Source organism: Pagrus major, chromosome 1 (genome assembly GCF_040436345.1).
Source record: "Pagrus major chromosome 1, Pma_NU_1.0".
Taxonomy (NCBI): Eukaryota; Metazoa; Chordata; class Actinopteri; order Spariformes; family Sparidae; genus Pagrus; species Pagrus major.
In genome coordinates, this window is record NC_133215.1 from 32755196 (window position 1) to 32777984 (window position 22789).

The following is a 22789-nucleotide window of genomic DNA, read 5'->3' on the forward strand; positions in this document are numbered from 1 at the left end:
GTTAGGAAGCGATATCAACACTTTGAGCAGTAAACGTCGTCTGAAGACAAGTGGGAGAGAAAGACGGAGCGCAGCAACAATTAGCAGCTAACAGGTTTGAGCTAACGTTAGCAAACAACACGGTGTAGTGCGGAGAAATGGCCGACTTGGAAATGATTCTGCAAGAACTAAGAGGATTTTGCCAAGAAAACAAAGGACAATTAGAGACAATAAGAGAGGAAATCATAAAGGCGAATACAAGACTGGACGAGGCTGAGGGACAAATTGAGAAATCAGAAGAGAGGATTCAAAACACAGAAGACGTCATCACGGCCATGCTAAAGCTGCACACCAAGCTAGAGGACAAGTTGCTGGATCTGGAAAGCCGCTCCAGGCGTGAGAACATGAGGATCTACGGGGTGCCGGAGGGGTCCGAGAAGGAATCAACTACGATGGTCTCATTTGTGGAAAATTTACTCCGCGAAGGTCTCGAGCTAACGCACGACATGCCCGACCTGCAGATTGAAAGGGCTCATCGGTCGCTGGGACCGCAGCCGCCGGGGGACGCGCCGCCACGCTCCATCGTAATCAAGTGTTTAAGTTTTAAAACAAAAGAGACATTACTCCGCAAGGCTTGGCAGAAAAAGGGGTTCACCTGGCAAGGAAACCGCATAAACATGGATCACGACTATCCACCGCTGATACTCAAGAAAAGGAGAGAATACACAGAGATCCGCAGAATACTGAAGGAAAAAAGAGTTCAATTCCAGACCCTCTTCCCTGCCAGGCTGCGCGTGAGACACGAGGACGGAACCAGAACCTACGAGACGGTAGAGGAGGCTTCAGAGGACCTGCTGAGAAGAGGCTACGCTGTGACAACCACCGCACCTCCGGAGACGCTCATGGAGCAGGTGCAGCGGCTCACCTGGACGAGAGTGGACAGACGAGCAAAGAGGGGCCCAGCCGAACGGGACCAAAGCTACAAGGAGAAGCTCCGAGCCTTCAGGAGACCACCACCGACCCCCTCCGGGACTGGAGGGTCTTAACTCACGCCAGAGGACGGCGGAGTAAATTGTTAAATTTCTTACAATTTACTGACTATAACTAGTGGTGAAGATACATGTTGGTTCGCTCGGGGCCAATTTTTCCACTTTGGAGTTTTTTTTCTTTCTCTCTTTCTTTTCCGACATGCGGCTGTTGCAGGTAAGGACCTCTTCCTCCGGACTGAGGAGGGAGACTGTTTCCTTCGAGCCACCTCGAGAGGCTCAACAGGGTCGGACTATCAGACCCCTACATAGGGAGTCATATGGACAAATTGTGTTCAGTTTGATGTTGTTTAGTGTGTTAGTTGTTTATTCCCTGCTGGTTCTCGCAGGGAGGGGGAAGCGCACCGGGTTTTTGAGTGGGTTGGAGGGGGAAATCACATAGATGCAAAACAGTTCTTTAAAAATAACGTCATTTAATATAAATGGAGTACTCAATCCAGTTAAGAGGTGGAAAATTTTATCAAAATTAAAGAAAGATAAAATTCAAATAGCTCTCTTACAGGAGACACACCTCAGTGACTCCGAACATGCTAAATTGAATAAATCAGGATTTAAACATGTTTACTTTTCTTCACATGGATCGGGGAGACGGAGAGGAGTGGCGATTCTGATATCCAGTGCGGTAAATTATGAACATATATCAGAACATAGGGATAAGGATGGTAGATTTGTTATGGTCACAGGGAAAATAGAAGGTACTGTGATAAGTCTCCTTAACGTGTATGTACCGCCGGGCAGTGACTGGTCCTTCTATAAACATGTGGTTGATTTAATGACAACAAAAAGTCAAGGGATTTTAATATGTGGTGGAGACTTTAACATCCGATTAAATCCCAGAATTGACTCATCAAACGGGAAATCTGACGCAAAAAACATTAGCAGAAGATTAAATACTTGGATGCGTGAAGTGGGGATTGTGGACGTATGGAGAGAGAAAAACCCGACTAGCCGTGACTACTCACATTACTCGCACGCTCACAATGTTTACTCACGCATCGACTACTTTTTTATGCTTAAAGGAGATCTTTTTAGGGTGGGTAACTGTGAAATAGGACCTAGTCCTATTTCAGATCACGGCCCCATCTATATGTCAATCCATCTGAATAATAACAGGAAATCCACTCTCTGGAGACTGAACTCTAACATTCTGAATAACCCAATTATTAAAGATAAATTGAAAAACGAAATTAAATTGTATTTGGAAAACAATGATAATGAAGTTGTGACCCCACCCATTCTCTGGGATGCATTAAAAGCAGTGTTAAGGGGCAAAATAATAGCCATCTCCTCATACGAGAAGAAAATTAGGGAGCAAAAACTCAAAAAATTAGAAGAGGATCTGAAGAGACTACAGAAAGAACACGCAAAGTCTCACAAAGATGACGACAAATGTAAGATTAAAGAGTTAAAAAAAGAATTAGATGAGATAAATACTCAGGAAATTCAGAAAAAGCTCCTTTTTACAAAGCAACAGTACTATGAGACAGGTGGGAAATCACTGAAACTTCTATCGTATAGGTTAAGAAAACAACAAACAGATAGAACTATATATAAAATAAGAAACTCCGACACGAATGTAATAGAAACAACCCCGGAGAAAATACAACAATGCTTTCAAAAATACTATAGAATATTATATACACAACCACAGATAAGCAACGACAATCAGATTGATGCCTTTCTGGCCCAGGTGAATCTTCCAAAGATCACTGATGAACAAAATGGAAAATTAATATCCAAAATAACAAAGGAAGAAATTCAAACAGCAATTAGGAGAATGAAGGGGGGCAAGTGTCCAGGGACAGATGGTTTTTCCACTGAATGGTACAAAACAATGCAAGACCAACTAATTCCAACATTATTAAAAACATTTAACTGGATTTTGGAGAACAAAAATATCCCCCCCTAATGGAGGGAGGCAATGATTTCAATCATACCTAAGGAGGGGAAGGATAAGTTGGAGTGTGGAAATTACCGTCCTGTAAGTCTTCTGAATAATGACTATAAATTATTCACCTCCATATTATCCAAACGAATTGAATTATTATTACCAATATTAATACACAAGGACCAGACTGGCTTTGTCAGACAAAGACAGACCCAAGATAACATCAGGAAAACACTGCACGTTGTGAGACAAGTCACAGATCAAAAACTGGAGACACTGATATTGAGTTTGGACGCTGAGAAAGCATTTGACTCAGTGAGGTGGTCTTTTTTATATAAAGTACTTTCAAAATTTGGTTTCCATACAACTATAATTAACACGTTTGCAGCACTATATAACAAACCAACAGCTAGAATCAAAATCAATGGAAACTTAACCGATTCATTTACTTTAGAAAGAGGAACGAGGCAGGGATGTTGTGCGTCGCCGCTCCTCTTCGCCTTGTTTATAGAACCTATGAGTCAACTCATTAGGCAGAGGAATGATATAAAGGGGATAACGATGCCATCTGGGGAACAAAAACTGGCCCTATTCGCCGATGATTTATTGATAAGTATAACACAACCTACTCAGACACTCCCAAAACTGATGAAATTGTTAGAAGAATTTGGTTTAGTTTCTGGTTATAAAATTAATATTAATAAAACCCAAGCATTAACATTTAATTATGACCCTCCACCTTCAATTAAGGTCACGTACAATTGGAATTGGGATGCGGAGTCCATTAAATACTTGGGTGTCTCATTACCTAGGGACTTCACGAAACTGTATAACATAAATTATGGCCCACTAAACTCAAAGATAAAAACTGACATACAAAGATGGAATGTTATCCCCTTTTTAAGTTTAAGTTCCCGGATTGATTCAATCAGGATGAATATTCTTCCACGAATGTTGTACCTTTTTCAATGTTTACCAGTCAAAATTCCATCTAAACAGTTCTTGGAGTGGGACAGATTAATAGCGAGGTATCTGTGGCAAGGGAAAAGGGCCAGAATCAAATTTAAAACATTGCAATTAAGAAAAGAAAAAGGGGGAATGGGGCTTCCTTGCTTACACGATTATTACCATGCAGCTCAATTGAGGCCTTTAGTCTGCCTATGCTCACCTACATACACTGCAGCATGGAAGGAAATTGAAGGAACGATGTTAAAGGGAATTCCAATAATAGCTTTAGTAAGTGACAATAAACTACAAGAGGAACAGGAGATCCCAGAGGATTCCATAACAAGCAATTTCCTGAAGTCCTGGCAGGAAATAGTCAAAATTTGCAGATTAAAAGATACATCTAAGATTATGAGGTGGTGTGCCTATGATTCGGACTTTACGCCAAATAAAACCGACGGTAGATTTAAGACATGGATCACAAAAGGTCTAACTACCTATTATTCATTTATCCACAAGGGGGCATTTCAGAGTTTTGAGGCCCTACAGAAGGATTATGGTCTAGGGAAAGATGATTTTTATAGGTATCTACAAGTGAGACATTATTATAACAAAAATATTAAAGAGGTAAGTAAAGTAAAGATGAATCAGGATTTATTGAGGTATTCTTATCATTAATTAAGTCCAGATCTTGCAACAAAATTATCTCCAAATTATATAATGCCATACAATTGGCCAAACCAGAGAATACAGAATACATCAAGAGGAAATGGGAAACTGAAATGGGAATAGTTATTACTCAGGAGAACTGGGAGAAAATATGTAAAGTACAATGGATCTCAACCGGGTCAATCTCTTGGCGGGAGTTCTGTTGGAAAAGTATAACAAGATTTTTTATCACACCCATTCAGAAACGTCATCAGGGCAGTGGGGACGCTTGTTGGAGACTCTGTGGGTCTAATGGAGCCAACCACTTCCATATTTTTTGGGACTGCCAAGTAATAAAATCCTACTGGGAAGAGATCCACAAACATGTTACAAATATATTTAATGTGAACATTCCATTAAAATGTGAAACTATGTTTTTGGGAAATATAATGTTTGAAACGTGGAACTTAAAAGACAAGAAACTACTGACCATACTGCTGGCAGCCAGCAAGAAATGTGTCACTAGGAAATGGTTAAAAGTGGAACCTCCCACTATCGATGAATGGATTGAAATTGTTTATGAGATTTATGTTATGGAAAGGTTTCTTTTTCCCTCAAGGTCGAGAAAGATCAATTTTATAAGATCTGGACCAAATGGTCTGAGTATGTAAAACCAATCAGAGCTGATTTTATATGACTATACTCATGGTTTGTGTGAATCTGCCCTCTTTATTTTTGTTTTCCTTTTTTTTGTGAACAGAATGTAGGGGTGCGCTCCCCGGCTTTGTACCTTTAAAAAAGAAAATAAAAAATAAATCAAAAAATCAAAAAATCGATAGCCTAATTCTGCCCTTTATATGGGATGGACTGAAAGGATTCGAAAACAGTTTTTGCGGAGATCTAAACCAGCTGGGGGTCTAGATCTACTGCTCTCACTTGATGCTATTGAAGGCTTTCTATCGATTAGAGTAGCTGAGTCCTGCACTATTTGTTCTCTCCCTAGAGCCGCTAGCCCAGTCAATTCACCAATCCAACTTGATATCACATATTTCTATCCATAACACACAACATCAACTGTCTTTATATTGTGATGACGTGCTAGCATTTTTAGAAAAGTGTGCACAGACTACCTCACATCTTCTGTCCATCTGTGATGAGTTAGGAAATATATCAGGTTTTAAAATTAATTGGTCCAAATCTGCCCTTTTACACCCGAATGACTCAGCCAAAACATCACCAGTTACGATTCCTGTAGTACAACATTTTAAATACTTAGGCATTTAAATTTTTCCAACATTGTCAAACATAACTATTCACTTGCTCTCGATCAGGTCCTGATGGACATGGACTCATGGGCTGGCCTCCCCATTTCTATCCCCCTCTGTTATGTCTGTTTTGTTTCTGTGTATGGTGTGTCTGTGTCTGTGTTTAGCACATTTGAGCAGCTATCAGTTAAATTTGGTCTACCCAGACATAATTTTTTTTAGGCTTTTACAGATCCAGAGTTATATTCTCGACATAGATCCTCAGTTCCTCACCCTCCCAGGCAAAACACAATTTGACACCTTTCTTACTCTGCTTCCTGCTCTGAAAGACATGATGACATCAATTTATAGGGAAATTAGCTCTCTACAAACTACCTCTTTAGATCATATTAGAGCTGCATGGGAGGAGGAAATGGGTGAGACAATACCTGATGATCTATGGGAACAGGCACTTAAAAGGATACGTACCTCTTCTATTTGCGCCCGACACTGTCTCATTCAGTGTAAGGTCATCCACAGGGTCCACTGGACCAGGGCAAGATTATCTAAGATTATTGTTTTCTATTCTGTCTGTTCTTTCTATATTTTGCTGTATTGCCTTTTTTGGGCTGCTGTTGATGTATGTACACTGTTTATGGTTTTATTGGACAACCCACAAGTGCAGCTATATTTTGACTATTTTGAAAGAAAGAAACGTTACGAGTCCTAGTTAACTATTCAGGTTTGTTTTCATTTTTTAGTTATGTTATAGAAATCAGAAAAAGCACTTTATATTTGTCTGAAGCAGAAGTTAATGTTCTTTTTTCTTCTCTATGCCTTCTTTCTGGTTGTTTGGTTTGGATTTAGATCAAGACTGGAGTCTGCAGGAGACAGATGCCTGACAGACAGTGTAGGCTGTGTGATCCAACAGAAAATAAGTATTCATTGCACTCATTCTTCTTTTTAATGCAGACAGTGTTGTTTGCTTTGTATTTATGCTAAGACTCCAGTTTGGCACAGGTCTTTTAAAGTAACTTAACAAGACTTGACAAAACTATTGTCTTTGGACGGTGGCTTTGCTGCTTTTACAACTTTTTCCAATATGAAATGACTTGCAGCAGGAAAAACAACATAACTCAACAGAGAGTCCAGCATAGTGTACACAAATGTGAATCCATTTAGTGTCTATGTACCTCATTGATAAGCATGCGTGAAGCCATGGTGAGTCGGGTTCTGGGGGAGAAATGACTGGTGATCATGATCCTCATGCCGGCCTCAGAGAAGGACAGCTGGTGGGGGTATGCAGACAGCAGCTCGTCCACCATCAGCACCGACGGCTTACAGTGGAAGTTAGCTGGAGGGAAACAACACAAACATGTTCATCTGACTGCAGTGCTGATTAATTACTTTTTAAGGAACAGCAATTACCTTTTTCAAAATGCACGTGACTGTGATTTTGAACACACACATATGTATTGATTAAGTTAAGCTTATTATTGAAAGGAATAAAAAGTTTCTTTGCAACTGCACCTTCCTTTACTCTCCAAGCTTCTCAGTACTTACTTTATTGATAGTTTAGTCCGCTTGCATTGCTTACTCTAGCTTCCAAGTTTACACTGTGTAGTAAAAGGTTTTTAAGTGTAATTTGGTCAGAATTGGAAGCTCACTATCCCCCTTGCTGTGGCTTTGTCGTGGCTATATTCTATATTATATATTCAACAAGCCAATGTGGAACACAGGATGTGGTCTTGTTTGAAGATAAGAAGTGAATATGGGTTATGGTCTGTGGCTGTGCACAAAAGCATTTCTCTCTCAGCTGAGGTCAAAATAAGCTAGAATGCAGTCCTGACTGATCATGACTTTAGACACTGAAGCTTGAAGGGCTTCTGAGTGTGTCCTTTGACTTAAGGAGGCTAGAGAGCAAAAGTGTCTCCCGAGACCCTCAAGCAAAAACCACTCATAACAAAGGATATTCTAACAGGCACAGTGCCTCATTTTCACCTTCTCACACATCTGCGACTTTCAATCGTCAGGACAAAATTTCAATATATCCACAGGGTTACACTTTCCGATGTGATCTGAGTATTTTTCAGGCTTGAAATGTGAAATATCTGCAGTGCCCATATGTTCTCAGAAGTCTGCAACAGCGGCAGTATCGATTCTACCTTGTCGGTTCACATTTGTCAACAGCTCCCCTTTGTTGTCACTAATGCATTTTTTCCTTGTATCAATAGCTGTAACTGTACTGTAAGCTATAGTATGTTCATGTCATTATCTCCCCCCAAGACTATACACCATCTTCCAACCTAGTTATGGTAGGATGTAATCCCAAAGTCCTGTCACAGAGGTATCTATGAACACAGAAATGTAAACGGACATCTCCCACAGCAGTGTCTCCTCTGCAAAAGTGTGAAGAGCCGTCCAATAGTCCGGTTCCCTGCTGGGTACTGTGGGGACCATTTAGACACTGCACATTCAAAGACATCCGCCTTGCAACCATCTGCTGAACCAACTGCTTCCTACCACCATGGTTCTCTTCATCACCACCTCAGCAGACCCCAAGGAACAAATTAGCAGGGTGATTGGTTCTGTCTGGTGCAGCGCTCAGAGATCCAGATGCAGAACAAGCTGACGGCGCAAGCTGTGCTGAAGCAAGTTGGAAGCTGGATGGATTTGTGTGGGCCTTAGCCAGCATCTTCTGCTGCTGTTAGGTGTTGTTGTGTTGCATACTACATTTTGAGGGTGGAAGCACTGAAGATGCAAACACTAGAGTAATGTGTGGACATGCTGGATGATAAGAAGAGTCCCTTAGACAGCTTAGGACCCAGGAGATTTGACTTATCCTTCTGTTGGCCGGCCCCACTGAACCCTACAGAATCTACTGCAGACCATAAATAAAGCCATGGCATAGCCAGAGGCAACATCAAAGGTAGGGCATCATGATATGCAGGACTTCCTGATCCCAAGGAGGATTTACAGTCAGATACTGTATGAGACCAGTTGGCAGAACAAGAAGCAAGGTGGGCAGCCACCACTCAAATAAGCAGATAAATGCGCAGGTGTCGCTGAGTAGCTGCCCTTAATTCTACTTAATGAATTCTGACCCATCTACACACCCCAGCAGGTGGTTTGTAGGTTTCCTCTAATAGTTTCGGTATGAAGGGCTGGGTGTTGGAAGCACAGTGTCCAGTATGTTAGCGTTGGGCTTCAGTAAGTCAGGTATTTGTTTGTGGCCATTGTGTCAGCATACACAGCCCAGTATAGACAGTATAATTCTGCTTTAGCATTGAGGATCCATGCTGACAATCATCCAAGGACAAAACAGACAGAACTTTGTCCATAAAGTCATCCGTGACTGTCTTATCCTGGAGCTGAACGAAAATAGATGAGAGTGATGCCCCAGCTGCTTTATATTTATGTAAATTTCAGTGCACAGAGATGAGCAGCTAACACCTACAGAGTCCTGTTAGAGGACACGGCCTGTATAAAATGGAGCAGATTACGTACCTTTCTTAAGTAGGACTGCAGTAGCATCGCATGTGACATTATCCTCCAGATCAGTGCTCCCTGTTAGCCCATTGGCCAGATTCATAGAGTTCTTCTTTCGACGGTCAAAGTAGCGCTGTGCCCTGCCATTAAACCTGGCAAAGACAGATGAATAAGAAGAGGACACAACTTCTTCATCTAAATGCAACTAATCAGTTAAGTAAAGGCACTAACAGTGTCTGATGATGAGACTCACTTCATGATGAGGATGTAGACTGCATACATGAGGATCAGGACAAGCGACTCCCACCTGCACACACACACAAGGTCAGTAAAATGTGTTTCAGTATTTCAAAAACCATATATATACAATATGTTGAAGCTGCTACAGAAAATATCTTTACTCACCAGCACACCTTCTCATCGTAGATGAACTAAAAAGGCAAGATGAAGAAGACACAAAAGGACATAGGGTGGAAGCAATAATTGAAAGTTAATTCTACATTTAACATCAACCCCACTAGAGGGCATAACAAATCCAGATCTCAGACATCCAGCAAAGGTCAAAACATGGTCTTTTGCTTCATTATAGCTCATTTAAAGACAGGACGGCGCTGAGGAAACTGTTTTAGACTGTTGTTAAATTCTGAAATCACTCGTGAGGTATCCTCTGTTGCATGCTGCAAAAACCGAATATGTGAAATCATGAATCGTACTGTGACACACTGTCATCTCACTGTGGCTTGACTGCGCTGTTTTGGTTAGCATGATATGAAGGAAAACATTGGCTAGCCCATGTTCTATCTCTATCACAGACATATGCTTTGTCCCAGTTCCACACTACATACTGCCTGCATACAGTATGTACAAAATACAGTTATTTATAGTACACTATTTTTGCAGTTGGTATGAAATAAATAAGCATAATTAATTAACTGGAAATAAAACAATACTTGCACTGCCAGACTTAAAACAACTTTAGAATGTCACTGCCAATCAAACTTCATAAAGAAACTAGAATGGCACTCAGTAGAGCGCATACCTCCGCCAAGGTCCAACAGTCCCCTTTAATTCGATCATGCCTAACCCAATATCAAACTCGATAGCCCTGTATTACTCTAAAGTTAAACCACCCGTAAGTGCTTAACCATAATTTAAGCTCATCAGATCTAGGATCAACTGAACTCAGTCATAGACACCAGCCACCTAAATAACCCTGATTTTTGTCATCAAAATCCATGCATCCAAATCCATGCCAAGGAAGTTATGTTTTCACATGTCTGTTTGTTGGTTGGTTTGACAAAACTATGGATTTCCAGGAAAACTTGGATGGATGAGGATGGACAATACTTAAACATATTGAGTTACTTCTTACCACGGCTACATTTCTTTTGTGAATAAAGAGCATACTCCAAACCTGCTGAAACCTAGAGTGTATTCTGGATTTAGCATACAGCCACATGATACCCTATATGTGCAACATGTTTTACACAACCAAACACACACTTAACTATTAGGGGGACTGCTGTGATTTAAAAACTGCTAAAAAAACACCCCACTTTTATAGTGGATGTACACTACCTGTGTGTTTTTATCGACTTTCTACTGCCCAGGCAATTCTGCTGAGGCAGAAAGTGCAGAATGGGTATTGATGTGAAAGCTGAGGGCCATAAACTGCACTTTCAAACTGGCCTTATGTGCTTTGCTGTAAGTGACAGTGTATGAGTATATCTGCGCGTTTCTGCAATAACCACACTTGATCATCTGAACTGTGTATCACATGCGAGTCTTTAACCTCTTACCACAATGAGGGCTGTGATAGAAAACGTGTAGTAAGTTGAGTCCCGGAGTAGAGCCCAATGAGAGAGCTTCACTGCCTGCAAAGAGCAAAGAGAACACACATAAGCACACTCACAAGAAACAAGTATGCAGCTTTAATTCATACACTCTTATAGTAACACTTATCTTTGCTGGAGTGTATGCAGCACTGTGCTATAGAAATGCCTTTGACATCATTACCATACTGATGTAAACACAGGAGCTCCTGAGTTGACCTCTTGAATCACAATGACTGAAAAAGCCAATTGCAAGGTCCATCCTACGTACGAAAGGTGCCCGTATGTTTATCTACTTTATGTAATCAGATACAATGCAGGAGCCCACAATACGGTGAGTAACACCCACCCACACACAGTGTTCACACTGAATATACGTAAGTGGAGGGTCAGGAGTCACATCTTGTATGTGCCACTCCCAGCTGTGAATCGTTTGCCGCTGCGAGGCAGATGGCAGAGTCGGAGCCTAACAAAGCTCTGAAATGTTTGCTTGTACTCCGTTTCACAGTGTAATGTTGCTTTGTAGAGGGAGCCTGCTATGAAGAGCCAGCCAAAGGTAACAAACAGTAGTGAGATGCAATGGACAGACTTGAAGATGATTTCACTGCACCCTGCCTGCCCTTCTGCCTCATTATCCCACTATGATTATGTAATGCACAATCTGGGATCGCATCACTGTTTGGAGTCCAGTGTATATATTTTTCAGAGCAGAGAGCTTATCCTTGTACACCGCTCATTTCCATGTCCCTGGCATGTCAGATAACATCACAGAGTGCTGTACTGTATTATGTTATTTCTGTATCTCATGCAACACACAGCACTAAGGACGTAAAGTACAAAGTAGAGGCAAACTATCTACTGTGTTCAGACTGATGGGATGTTAGACATGTGGCTGGTTGAGCAGATGGAGCACGGAGAGAACATAAGAGGAACAGCCACACAAAGAAAAAGATAGAATGGAAAGTTTCCAATGTGTACCAGCGACAGAAGGTTCGCTTTTTGTACACTTTTTTGTCTTCAGGTCTCTGGATGACTGTGGTATGAAAAGTTTAAAACCTGAACTCATTATTGTTATTTTTCATGAGACAAGAAAGTCACATTAAAGATAACTATGACCGTACCAACACTCAAAGAGATTTCTTCTGAGGCAGTATTTTGGTGCAGTTACACACTTGGGGCTCTATCTTACACTCGGTGCACAGTTCCGGGGAAGTCGCCACCAACACCCAGTGTACATCTTTGGTATTACAGCAAATGCAGGGGCTTTCATCAGCGGGCCATAGGCTCAATCATCATTGTGTTACCTCATTCAGCGATAGATATTAACTTAACACACATTTATTTACATGAAAATCTTCGAGATTATTACTTTAAATAAATATTAATCCATCCCTTTATCTTCTTAATGTTAATGAGAGGACAACGGGATTGCTGCAAACAAAGTTTCATTGTGTTTTTTTATACAATACAATAAAGTGCCTATTTTATTCTATTCTATTCCATCTACCTGTGAATATAACTGGTATAATATAATATAACTAAACTTTAGGGGAACTTTACTTGCAAGGAAATTCATATTATCTAAATGGATTCAGTCTGTGCCCCCTACAGTTACAGTTTTTCCAATTGTTTAAACGCATTTCCTGAACTTACAGCTGAGTTTCTCAAAACTCTAGACACAACACTGAGAACAGTTAACCATTTTGTCACAACACACAAATCTCTTGCAAAATGAAACTCTTGCTATCACTCTTCTTCTTCCTCTCTGTTCTCTATGACACTCCATCTTTTTCACCTGAGGCCTTTTTTTATACTCTGAATGGTGATTTAAGTGTTTTGAGGGGGCGCAACTAGTAATGGGGGTGTGGCATTTTGAAGGCCAGTGTTTTCCAGGTGAACAAAGTTTACTAAATGATGTGATTTGTCTTTAGAGTTTTACAGAAATGTAATTTTGAATGGGTATTTCAGTGAAAACTGTTGAATTGTGCTTAGAGTCTGGCCATCTTGAGTGTGGTTTTATACATATACAAGAAGTTTGAATTTTAAGACTCAAGTGCATAGTTCCAGTTTTTTACAATAAAGGACAACTGCAATATACGGTAGGCTACACTGAAATTATTTCCCTGAAAAGGCTGTCTACGGCCCTGAGTGGCAATGAAATGAAATTTAGTCAAATATGGAATCCTTTCTTTAATCACATTCCACAAGAGATTGGAAAGACCTCGACTGACTAATTTTCTACCAAATATTCTATTATATATATCAAGATTGTTTATTATGAAAGAAGGCAATGACCTAAATACTCTCCTTTTTTGTTTTTTAAGCTTTGCTTTAGCATTAGGGAGATCTTTCGTCTTGCGGGGGACTTGCTTTTGTTTTTGTTACAGAGCATTGACTGGGCATTTAATTTGTCTGTATTTATTTGTAATGATTTTTTAATTGTTGTTAATGTTGTTGTTTGGGTTGATGGGACTGGGATGGAGGGGGGGTGTTACCGTAAATATATTTCTGTTTTGTTTTACATGTATGATGTAAGTGGGTTCACTATGAAATAAAAAAATACACTGTGTCCTTTGTCCTGCATATTTTTGCATAAAAATATGCATGTATGCATGCATGAGCACTTTGTGTTTATTTAAAGGGGACATTAGGCTGTTGGTCAGACTCTGTGAAAATGCCATCAGGTCAGCTGCAACAGTGTAACGCTGCTATGACATCATACCTGCCCGGCAAAGAAGCCACACACACCGATGATGCAGAGGATGTTGAAGACAGCTGATCCCACAATGGTCCCCACACCCACGTCACCTTTAGTGATGAACACCCCTGGGGAGAGAGTGAGCAAGCACACACACACACACACACACACACACACAGCATTAGGAGAGAGCACAGATGATGTTTTGTACACTACTTGACATTTCCAGTTGCAGCACGGCATCTGCAGTGTTGACAAACAGATGTCACACAACTGTCAAAACATATGTAAATGACTCGGCCATGGATTTCCCTCTCTCTCCCACACACACACACACACACACAAACAAATATACACATGCAAGAGCACACATGGAAAATAATTTGTCTATACCAATCAGAAGAAAGTTGAATCTGTTAAGGCTCTATGTGTAATTACATTTCTATTTACAACCATGATAAAGTTAAAAAAAAAACAGAAAAGAAAAAAAAAACATATGGCCTTTATTCATCACCAGCAATTCTCTAGTGTTCATTACATGAGACCACTTTAATGTGATTCTAATGTGATTCAGTATATGCAAAGCCATGTTTGCTGACTGCACGTGCCTTTGAGTAAAAGCTTTGTTGTTCAGCATTCATTAAAAGGAATGCATGCCTCCTCCCTAATGCAGCTACAGTGCTACAGCATGTGTTCCACTTCCACTGAGAAGGTAAAGAAGTGCTTGTGGTGGATACCTATGATGGATGTGAACAGCTCAGGGGCTGAGCTGCCGGCGGCCATGAACGTGGCACCTGCTACATCCTCACTGAGATTGAGACGCTGTGAGAAAGAAGTAAGAGACATATAAAAAGATCATATTGGAACAGGATGTCCCAGCTTTAAAAAGATAATACACAGCAAAACCACTTGACCTGTGGCTGATTATACTAAAAATCAAAATAATCGCCCAATCAGAATACATAATGTCCCATGTACTCACTTACTTGAAGAAAGCATGGGAGACGAGGAAAAAAGCAGTGTCTTCCTTTCTGTGTATGGTATTTGTAATGTGTTTGAGCTTTTGCAGATAGACATATAGTACCTGACATCATCTAGACTCATATATGATTTCATAGTCAATGTCTTACTGTTTGATTTGTAGTTGTGTTACTGAATGATGTTGTATTTTGTTATGTTTGATATGCAGCAGTGTACTATAATCCCATGTGAGCATTTTCGAGTGTAAATCTCTTAATAACTAAGATGTATTTTTCTGAAGAAATATTTAAGATTTTTATTTTAGGACCATTAATAGCTCATGTTCATACCTCACACAGCTTCTCCAGAGAGGGGACGAAATAGTCATCACAGACGAGGGCCAGGGCACAGAACATGTAAATGGCCTGCAAAGAGAGAGTGATAAATATTATAGAGATCAGTCAAGTATGAAGTTTTTGCGTGATGTGATTTATACATATGATATCATAGGGTGAAAAGTCCATGCTGAGATGGGTTCCAGCTGCAAAGTTAAAAGTACAGCCAGCTGTGATTTATCAGTTGATATTTCAGCTGCTATTAAGGACAGATATCTGTATGTACCCTGAATGGTACAGAAAGTGCACCTCTCTGCTCTAAATGCTACATTAAATTTAGATGTAAATGAAACAGTGAGTCTGATATTTGAGGGCGAAAGATTCAGATCTGATGCCATGCAAATGCAGTACATTAACGGATGTGTCATTAACAATTCATGAAAAACATAACTGTGGGACCATACTTTTTACATTTTTAAACAGGGAAGTTAGTTTTCACTTTTTAAACATAGTGGCATTGAAAAGGCTTAGGAGGGGAGGTTATGTATATGGCTTTTTCATATTCACCTGCTGAAATAAACTGTCGGAACAGACAAGCAACACGATCTCTGACATGGAATGACACTACAAAAGTCAAACAAAATAAGATTTGTACCATACGTAAATAACCTCAATGTTAATGTTCTGGAAACCATGGAAATAAATACAACTGTATCATTTACATGCAAAACAACAATAATGGGCCTAACACTGACCCTTGGGAACACCCACTGCACACACCTTTTCGTGGTATCACATCATAATACCTGATTCAGACACACAGGAACTAGGCTTCCCATGGCGCTGCTCTGCTGCTGCATAATTGTGATTGAGCGATTAAAACGTCCCTGATTATGTTCGTTTGTGTTAAACTTATGTAACACTACATGATGGAGATTTTTTGGAGATTCCTCTATGCCGGACTGATTTTGCTGCTTTTCGCATACGGTTACCTAGAAGTGCATGTTTATGACAGGGAAATACTCCTGTCTCTGCAAAACTCAAGCAGCGGAAGATTACAGCTTCTGGACAACCTGCAAGAGGAATTACAAAGTACCCAGATGATGGCGATACAACTGGCCCAAGAATGGGGAGAAGCATTGGAGCGGAGGGGCAGACGAGGAGCTCCAGTGAATCATGTGTCATGGTAGCACAGAGACTTGGCTGCACCTGGACATCCCTCACTTGTTGAGTTGAACGAGTGAGGGATCTGATCTGCTCTGACAGGAGCAATGAGTCGGGTAAGAGGAGGGGGGTGGAGTATGTGTTTACATCAAGGACGAATAGTGCAGACATTACACTACACAAGAAACCACCTCTAACCCTCACATTGAGCTATTATGCTTGACTCTCAGGCCGTTTTACCTCTCTAGGGAGTTTGGGAACATTGTGATATGCTCTGTTTATGTGCTGCCCAGTGGAAATGCAGGGAGACCTGCCGTTCGAGTGGTTGACTACATGCATAGACAGCTGCAATGTACACCTGATGCTCCCATGTTAATCTTTGGGGGACTTCAATCATTGTAAACTTGAAAGGTCTTATGTTAAATGTGACACTAGGAACAGTAAAATACTTGACAAATGCTATGGAAATATCCAGAACACATATACAGCCAAGGTTCTAAGTGCTGTATCGTAGGCAACTGGACTTGTTTCAATTTCTTGAAGACGTTTCACCTCTCATCCAAGAGGCAACAACCGTCTTTGAACAGAGGAGGTGGCCTACGACACTATCGATCACCCACCTACAATGCAGTACTGAACTGCCTCCCCAGACAGCTTAAAAACCATTCACACCTGGGCTCACCAAGTCTTAACAACCCACATGAAGGCCGGTTGGATCAACAACCCACAAGTGGCCCTAACGACTCTGAAACTCAGAGCTCACACGTGTCCTTAACAACTCTGTAAGGACACTCCCACACAGAGTTTAAAAGCCCGCAACTCCCCTCCAGTTAGTTAGAACTGAGAAGCCTCTTGGATGAGAGGTGAAATGTCTTCAAGAACCTGAAACACGTCCAGTTACCTCAATACAGCACTTAGAATCACCATGACCTGGATGACTGAGAACCTTCATCAACATATACAGCTGGAGCCAAACCACTGCTGTCCAAATCTGATCATTAAAATCAAATCAATTTTATTTATATAGCCCAAAATCACAATCACATTGCTTCAGTGGGCTTTACAATCTGTACAGTGAACGACATCCTCTGTCCTTAGACCCTCGATTTGAGTGAGAAAAAACTTACCATGTTGAGAAAAAAAACCCTTTTAACAAGGAGAAAAGCCACAGAGGAGGGATCCCTCTCCCAGGACGGACATACATGCAATAGATGTCGCCAGTACAAAATAGAACAACAAAATCCCAATTTACAAATTGAATTGAAAACAGAATATCTAAGTAATTATATAATATAAGTTAAATGATTTCTGACATCCATTTCTTCATACAAGCAGGTCTCTAATTTGTGATTTGAGAATTATCTTCAGCTTTTATGGGCACATACAGCTGAATATTGTCCACATAGCAGTGGAAATGTATTCCATAGCTACAAATAATTTGGCCAAGAGGTGAAATATATAAAGAGAAAAGCAAAGGGCAGAGAACAGAGCCCTATGGAACTTCATACTTCACATCAGTAAATACTGAAGTAGTATTTTTGCAAGAAATGTATTGTGTTGTCTCCGATAGGTAAGTCTTTAGCCAAGCAAAAGCCAGGCCAGGGATGCCAAATTGACTCTCAAGTCGGTCTGACAGTATGCCATGATCTATCATATCAAATACAGCGCTGAGATCCAGTAACAGAAGCACTGAGGTAGAGTTTGGGTCCATAGTCAGTAGAATGTCATTTACCACTTTAGCAAGTGCAGTTTCAGTGAAAAAGGTTCAAGAAGATTATTATTAAGTAGGTAGCCTGAAAGTTGCTGGGACACAACTCTTTCCAAGACTTTAGAGAAGAAGGGAAGGTTGGACACTGGTTTATAATTATTTAGAGATCCTGGGTCAAGATGTAGTGTCTTAAGTAGAGGTTTAACCACAGCAGACTTAAAACTAGCAGGGACAGCACTGGCCATGAGTGATAAATTTACACTATTTAACATTGTAGGTCCCAGTGATGGCCAAAGATCCTTAAACAGTTTTGCCGGTAAGGGGTCCAGGAGGCAGGTAGTTGGTTTTGAAGTTGAGACGGTATAGACAATGTCTCGAGAGAGATACTTTCAAAAATGTTAAGAGCTAAGACCAACTGTGAATCAATCAACTTTGCCAAGGAAGCCAGAGATAGGAAGAGATCATTTTGATTCGAATGTCATCAATTTTATTGCAAAAGAAATCTAACAAATAATTTGCAGTAAAGGTGCACAGCTCATAGACTGTGTTTTTTGAGTAAGTTTAGCCACAGTGTCAAAGAGAAATCTAGGGTTGTGTTTATTATTGCATATTAGGCCAGATAAATATGCTGTTTTTGCAGCATTAAGAGCATGCTTATAATTAAGTACACTATCACACCATGCAAGATAGAAAACTTTCAATTTAGATTTTCACCATGCACGTTCCATTTCCCTGCAGGCCTGCTTGAGATCTCGGGTTTCATTTGTAAACCAGGGTGTAGACTTCTTTGATCATCTTGTCTTGGTAGAGACCAGTGCAACAGAATCAAGGTTAGAATCAATCATTAGTTAAGTTTTCAACAGATTCCGTCACTGTGTCGCTAAGATTGCCGGGATGATATGACAAGAAGTAAAAATATTTGTGTCACCAGTACAAGGACAGGCTAATGACGCTTTAAATGTAATAAGAAAGTGGTCCGACACTGCAGAAGAGACAGCAGTGACATTCAGGGCTGACACATCTATCCCATGGGAGAGGATCAAGTCCAGAGTGTTTCCACTGGAGTGAGTCAGTTCATGAACAAGCTGAATGAAGCCAGAAATATCAGGAAGTGCCAGAAAAGCTTTACTTAGGGGGTCAGAAGGCTTATTTAAATGGATATTGAAATCCCCACTAATTAAGATCTTATCTGAACGAGTGACAAGATCGGCAATAAATTCACCAAATTCTTCTAAGAATTTGGAGTAAGGTCCTGGAGGTCTGTAGATGACCACCAGGTGAAAGCCAGTTCCCTGGACAAGGCTGTTACTACTTGATGAAGATGGTTTTAAAGCCAGAGCCTCAAATGAAGTAAATTTAATATCGTGGTTGGAGGTTAAACTGAAAATAAATTTTGTAGATTAGAGCAACACCTCCACCCTGTTTAGAGGCCCAAGCAACACGGGCTTAGTTATAGTCAGGAGGGGAGGCTTCATTTAATGGCAGAAAAATATTTGGTTTCAGCCATGTTTCACATAAGCCAATCATGTCCAGCTTATGTTCAATTATCAAATCATTAATCAGCAAGGCTTTAGTGGACAAAGATCTAATATTAATGAAGGCAAATTTGATGGTTTTTAAGCTCATTGGAGCTGCAGTTTTCAATGATAGGCTGTTCAGTGGAGCTTATGGTAGATAACAGTAATGGTAATCTTAACTGGAACAAGGTACCTTTTTAGTAATAGCATGTTTTGTTGGCCTATGCAGATAGGGATGATGGGATGCAGCTGTGATTAGTTTTGGTATTTTGTTATGTAATGTTACAATGTTATGTATGATGTTGTGTAAGGTGCTTGCTGAGACATTTCCCCACAGTCAGAGGTGGAGATCCAAATTAGATTATTGTGATTTACACATTTAGCGGATGACTCAGTGAAAGAGTGGCAAAGAAAGGAGACAGTGTCAGTGTTGTAAACTAAGCTTTCTCAGTCTGGTATTCTGCACTTTTTCCCTGACTAGCCATATTAACTAGGCTAGTAGACTCCCCAACAGCACTAACTGTATCACTAGCAGGCTATCTAATCGACTTGATGAGTGCTATATCCCTAGTGTCAAATTTGCTTCGAACACCTGTCTATATTGCTAGATAAAACAGCAGCGCCGACTCCAGTAGGATGAAGGCCGTCCACTCTCAGCAGGTAGGGGTGGCAAATGATTGTACAAGCAGTCATCCCAGTACTTTTATCATTAAGTTTTCTGATGACTATGCCATCTTGGGACTAATGGACACAGACACCGACATTTCAGTTCATAGTTCAGAGGTTAAAAAGTTTGTACAATGGTGTGATGACCGTAATCTCATTATAAATGTTAAGAAAGCAGAGGAAACTATTTTTGATCTAGGTCAACTAGGAGATCACTCTTTACTATGGGTCCATAATGCTTGTATCACTCAGGTTCATTCTTACAAATACTTGGGGGTACATATTGACTCTAATCTGTCCTGGGATGTCCATGTGAATTCTGTGTGCAGTATTATCCAACAGTGACTTTATTTTTCGCGAAGACTCAGGGTGTTTGGAGTTGAACAGAAGATATTGATGGTATTTCATCATGCAGTGATAGAGAGCATACTAAGATATGGAATGGCAGCTTGGTTTGGGATCTGTCAGTGAAGCTGAAATCAGAATTTAATAGACTAGTCCACACAGCATTGAAAGTGGTGGTGATGGAGCATCCAACCCTCCAACAACTCTTTGAGGAAGCAGTAGTCAGACAGGCAAAGAATATTACTACTGACCCTTCACATGTCCTATACTCTCAATATGAGCTGCTCGCATCAGGTCGACATTATAGGGTCCCAGTTACATATAAGAGGAGATACCTCAACAGATATAAAAACTCATTCATCCCCATATCAGTGAATCTCCTCAACTCAGGCCATAAGGCGGGGGTATGACAAGGGGGAGGGGTGGAATGATTTGGCACTCAGTGTATTGTATACATGTGTTTGCACTTGTGTTATGCACTTATGTCTTGTGTCTGTCTATGTATGTACTGTATTATATCTATTTTAATGTGGCAGCCCTTTCCAAGGCAAATCTCTAATGGGACAAATAAATGAATCTTGAATCTTGAATCTTGAATACATACAACACAAAGCACCGAGAGAAGAAGAGACCGGGCTGAGATGAAAGACAGATTGCGATGATCAAGAGAGAAAATGTCAGGTGGTGATGACAGACTGATAGGGTATAAATGAACAAAGGAAAGGCATGAATATTTTTACACTTTGTAATAACAAAGCCTTTCAAAGTTCTGCTTACAGCAAAATTGGCATGGAGAGTGAATATTCCTTTTTGCTTTTGTGCTCAGCACTGAGTCACATTTTACCTTTCGCAAAAGTTCTTCTATTTCCTGTTTCTGAAAGGCAGGTGAGGCTGAGCTGAACATCATGAGAGCCCACACACTAAGTGGCTTACGGAGTGTGTGTGTGTGCGTGTGTGTGTGTGTGTGTGTGTGTGTGTGTGTGTTTGTGTGTCCGTGTGTGCGTGCGTGCGTGCGTGCGTGCGTGTGTGTTTGTGAAGAATTGGAGTGCCATAAGCACCAGGCTGACAGTCACTGAGGTAAAGAGGCATGTGTTAATTCAAGGCAAACACAAAGCTCACATGTAATCCTGATAACTGGGTTTAATCTTGATTCAGGTTTGAGGTTGAGGGAAACCATCATCACTATCTCAAGCTTCCTGTAGCTGTGATTGAACACATGTGTGCATGTTTTATGTTGCAAATAGACAAGGAAGTCCTTAAATTTTGAGTTGTGTTTGCTTTTGTGTTTTGTTTTTCTGAGAAGTGATGATGCCAGCAGCATTAATGAGCTGTGCTGAATTGGAGGGGCGTCAGCAGTGCAGCTATCAAGAGAACAGCAGTTGGAAGTAAAACACTTTGATATTAAAATTCACAGCTGAAACTCTTACACAAGTGTTTTTCAGTTTTCTGGCTCCAAGCTGAAACCAAAACCAGAAACATACATGATCAATGATGATCTCTGACTGATGGGAGAGTGGAATCAGCTCACAGCAGCTTCACTTGTGATCACATGGGACTCAAGGAGAAAAGGACAGCAGGAACTAATCCAGTGTTCAAATCAACATCCCTGAATTAAGACCATACGCTGCAACCAGTGCAGCATAATACAGATGACATAAACCACATGATATTTGCTCTGTTGTTTGTTTCGTTTTTGAATATATAATTACTTTGGAGTAGTATTTTTAAGGTTTTGAGATGTTTTATGATCTATCATTTATATTTTAACCTGTAGAGGAGCAAGAAAATAATCAGGTTGGTAGGAGTCTAATTAATATCAAAGGGCAGTAGCCACAGGTGGAGGCTCACATTTATACTATTTTAATGCTATGAAGTTCAAGTTCTAAACTTTGTCTTTCAGGTCCTACACAAGATCTTATAGTGCTGGTGACTGGCTGTCACCAGACATGCAGGAAAAACATAAGGGTACTCCCAGAGACAGGCTCACCACGGTTATGTGTAATGTAATTTTTTGTTGAAATGTATTTCTTAAAATTGGTTATGAAAAAAGTATAGTTCAGGAGCCTGTATCGACCTCAAGGTAATGCAGATCATTTAACGATACCCAACCCTATGAATGAACGTACGTGAATGCTTTTTTTTGGTTGTTTGTTTTCCACACACACAGAGGTTTGCCCAGCTCACCTTGTTAGGACTTGACTTCTATTCATATGTAAAGCCTAACCTTAACCTAACCACAATTCATACCTTATCATCCCTGAACCAGGACCTCAGATAATCACATTTTTCCACATTAGGATTGATCTTTTCTCACCATGAGGACTT

General features: G+C 40.5%; 1 protein-coding gene across 1 annotated transcript in view; it reads right to left on the reverse strand.

The window, feature by feature from the left end:
- Nucleotides 1–22789, reverse strand: part of LOC140998883 (sodium/potassium/calcium exchanger 3-like) — an 85464-nt gene that overhangs the window by 5718 nt on the left and 56957 nt on the right. Inside the window, exons 4-11 of the mRNA XM_073469298.1 lie at nt 15080–15154; nt 14507–14591; nt 13794–13897; nt 11039–11113; nt 9645–9670; nt 9493–9546; nt 9258–9391; nt 6944–7104 (exon numbers count right to left, since the gene is read on the reverse strand). Coding sequence (XP_073325399.1) covers nt 6944–7104; nt 9258–9391; nt 9493–9546; nt 9645–9670; nt 11039–11113; nt 13794–13897; nt 14507–14591; nt 15080–15154 — 714 coding nt within the window. The remainder of the gene's footprint in view (nt 1–6943; nt 7105–9257; nt 9392–9492; nt 9547–9644; nt 9671–11038; nt 11114–13793; nt 13898–14506; nt 14592–15079; nt 15155–22789) is intronic.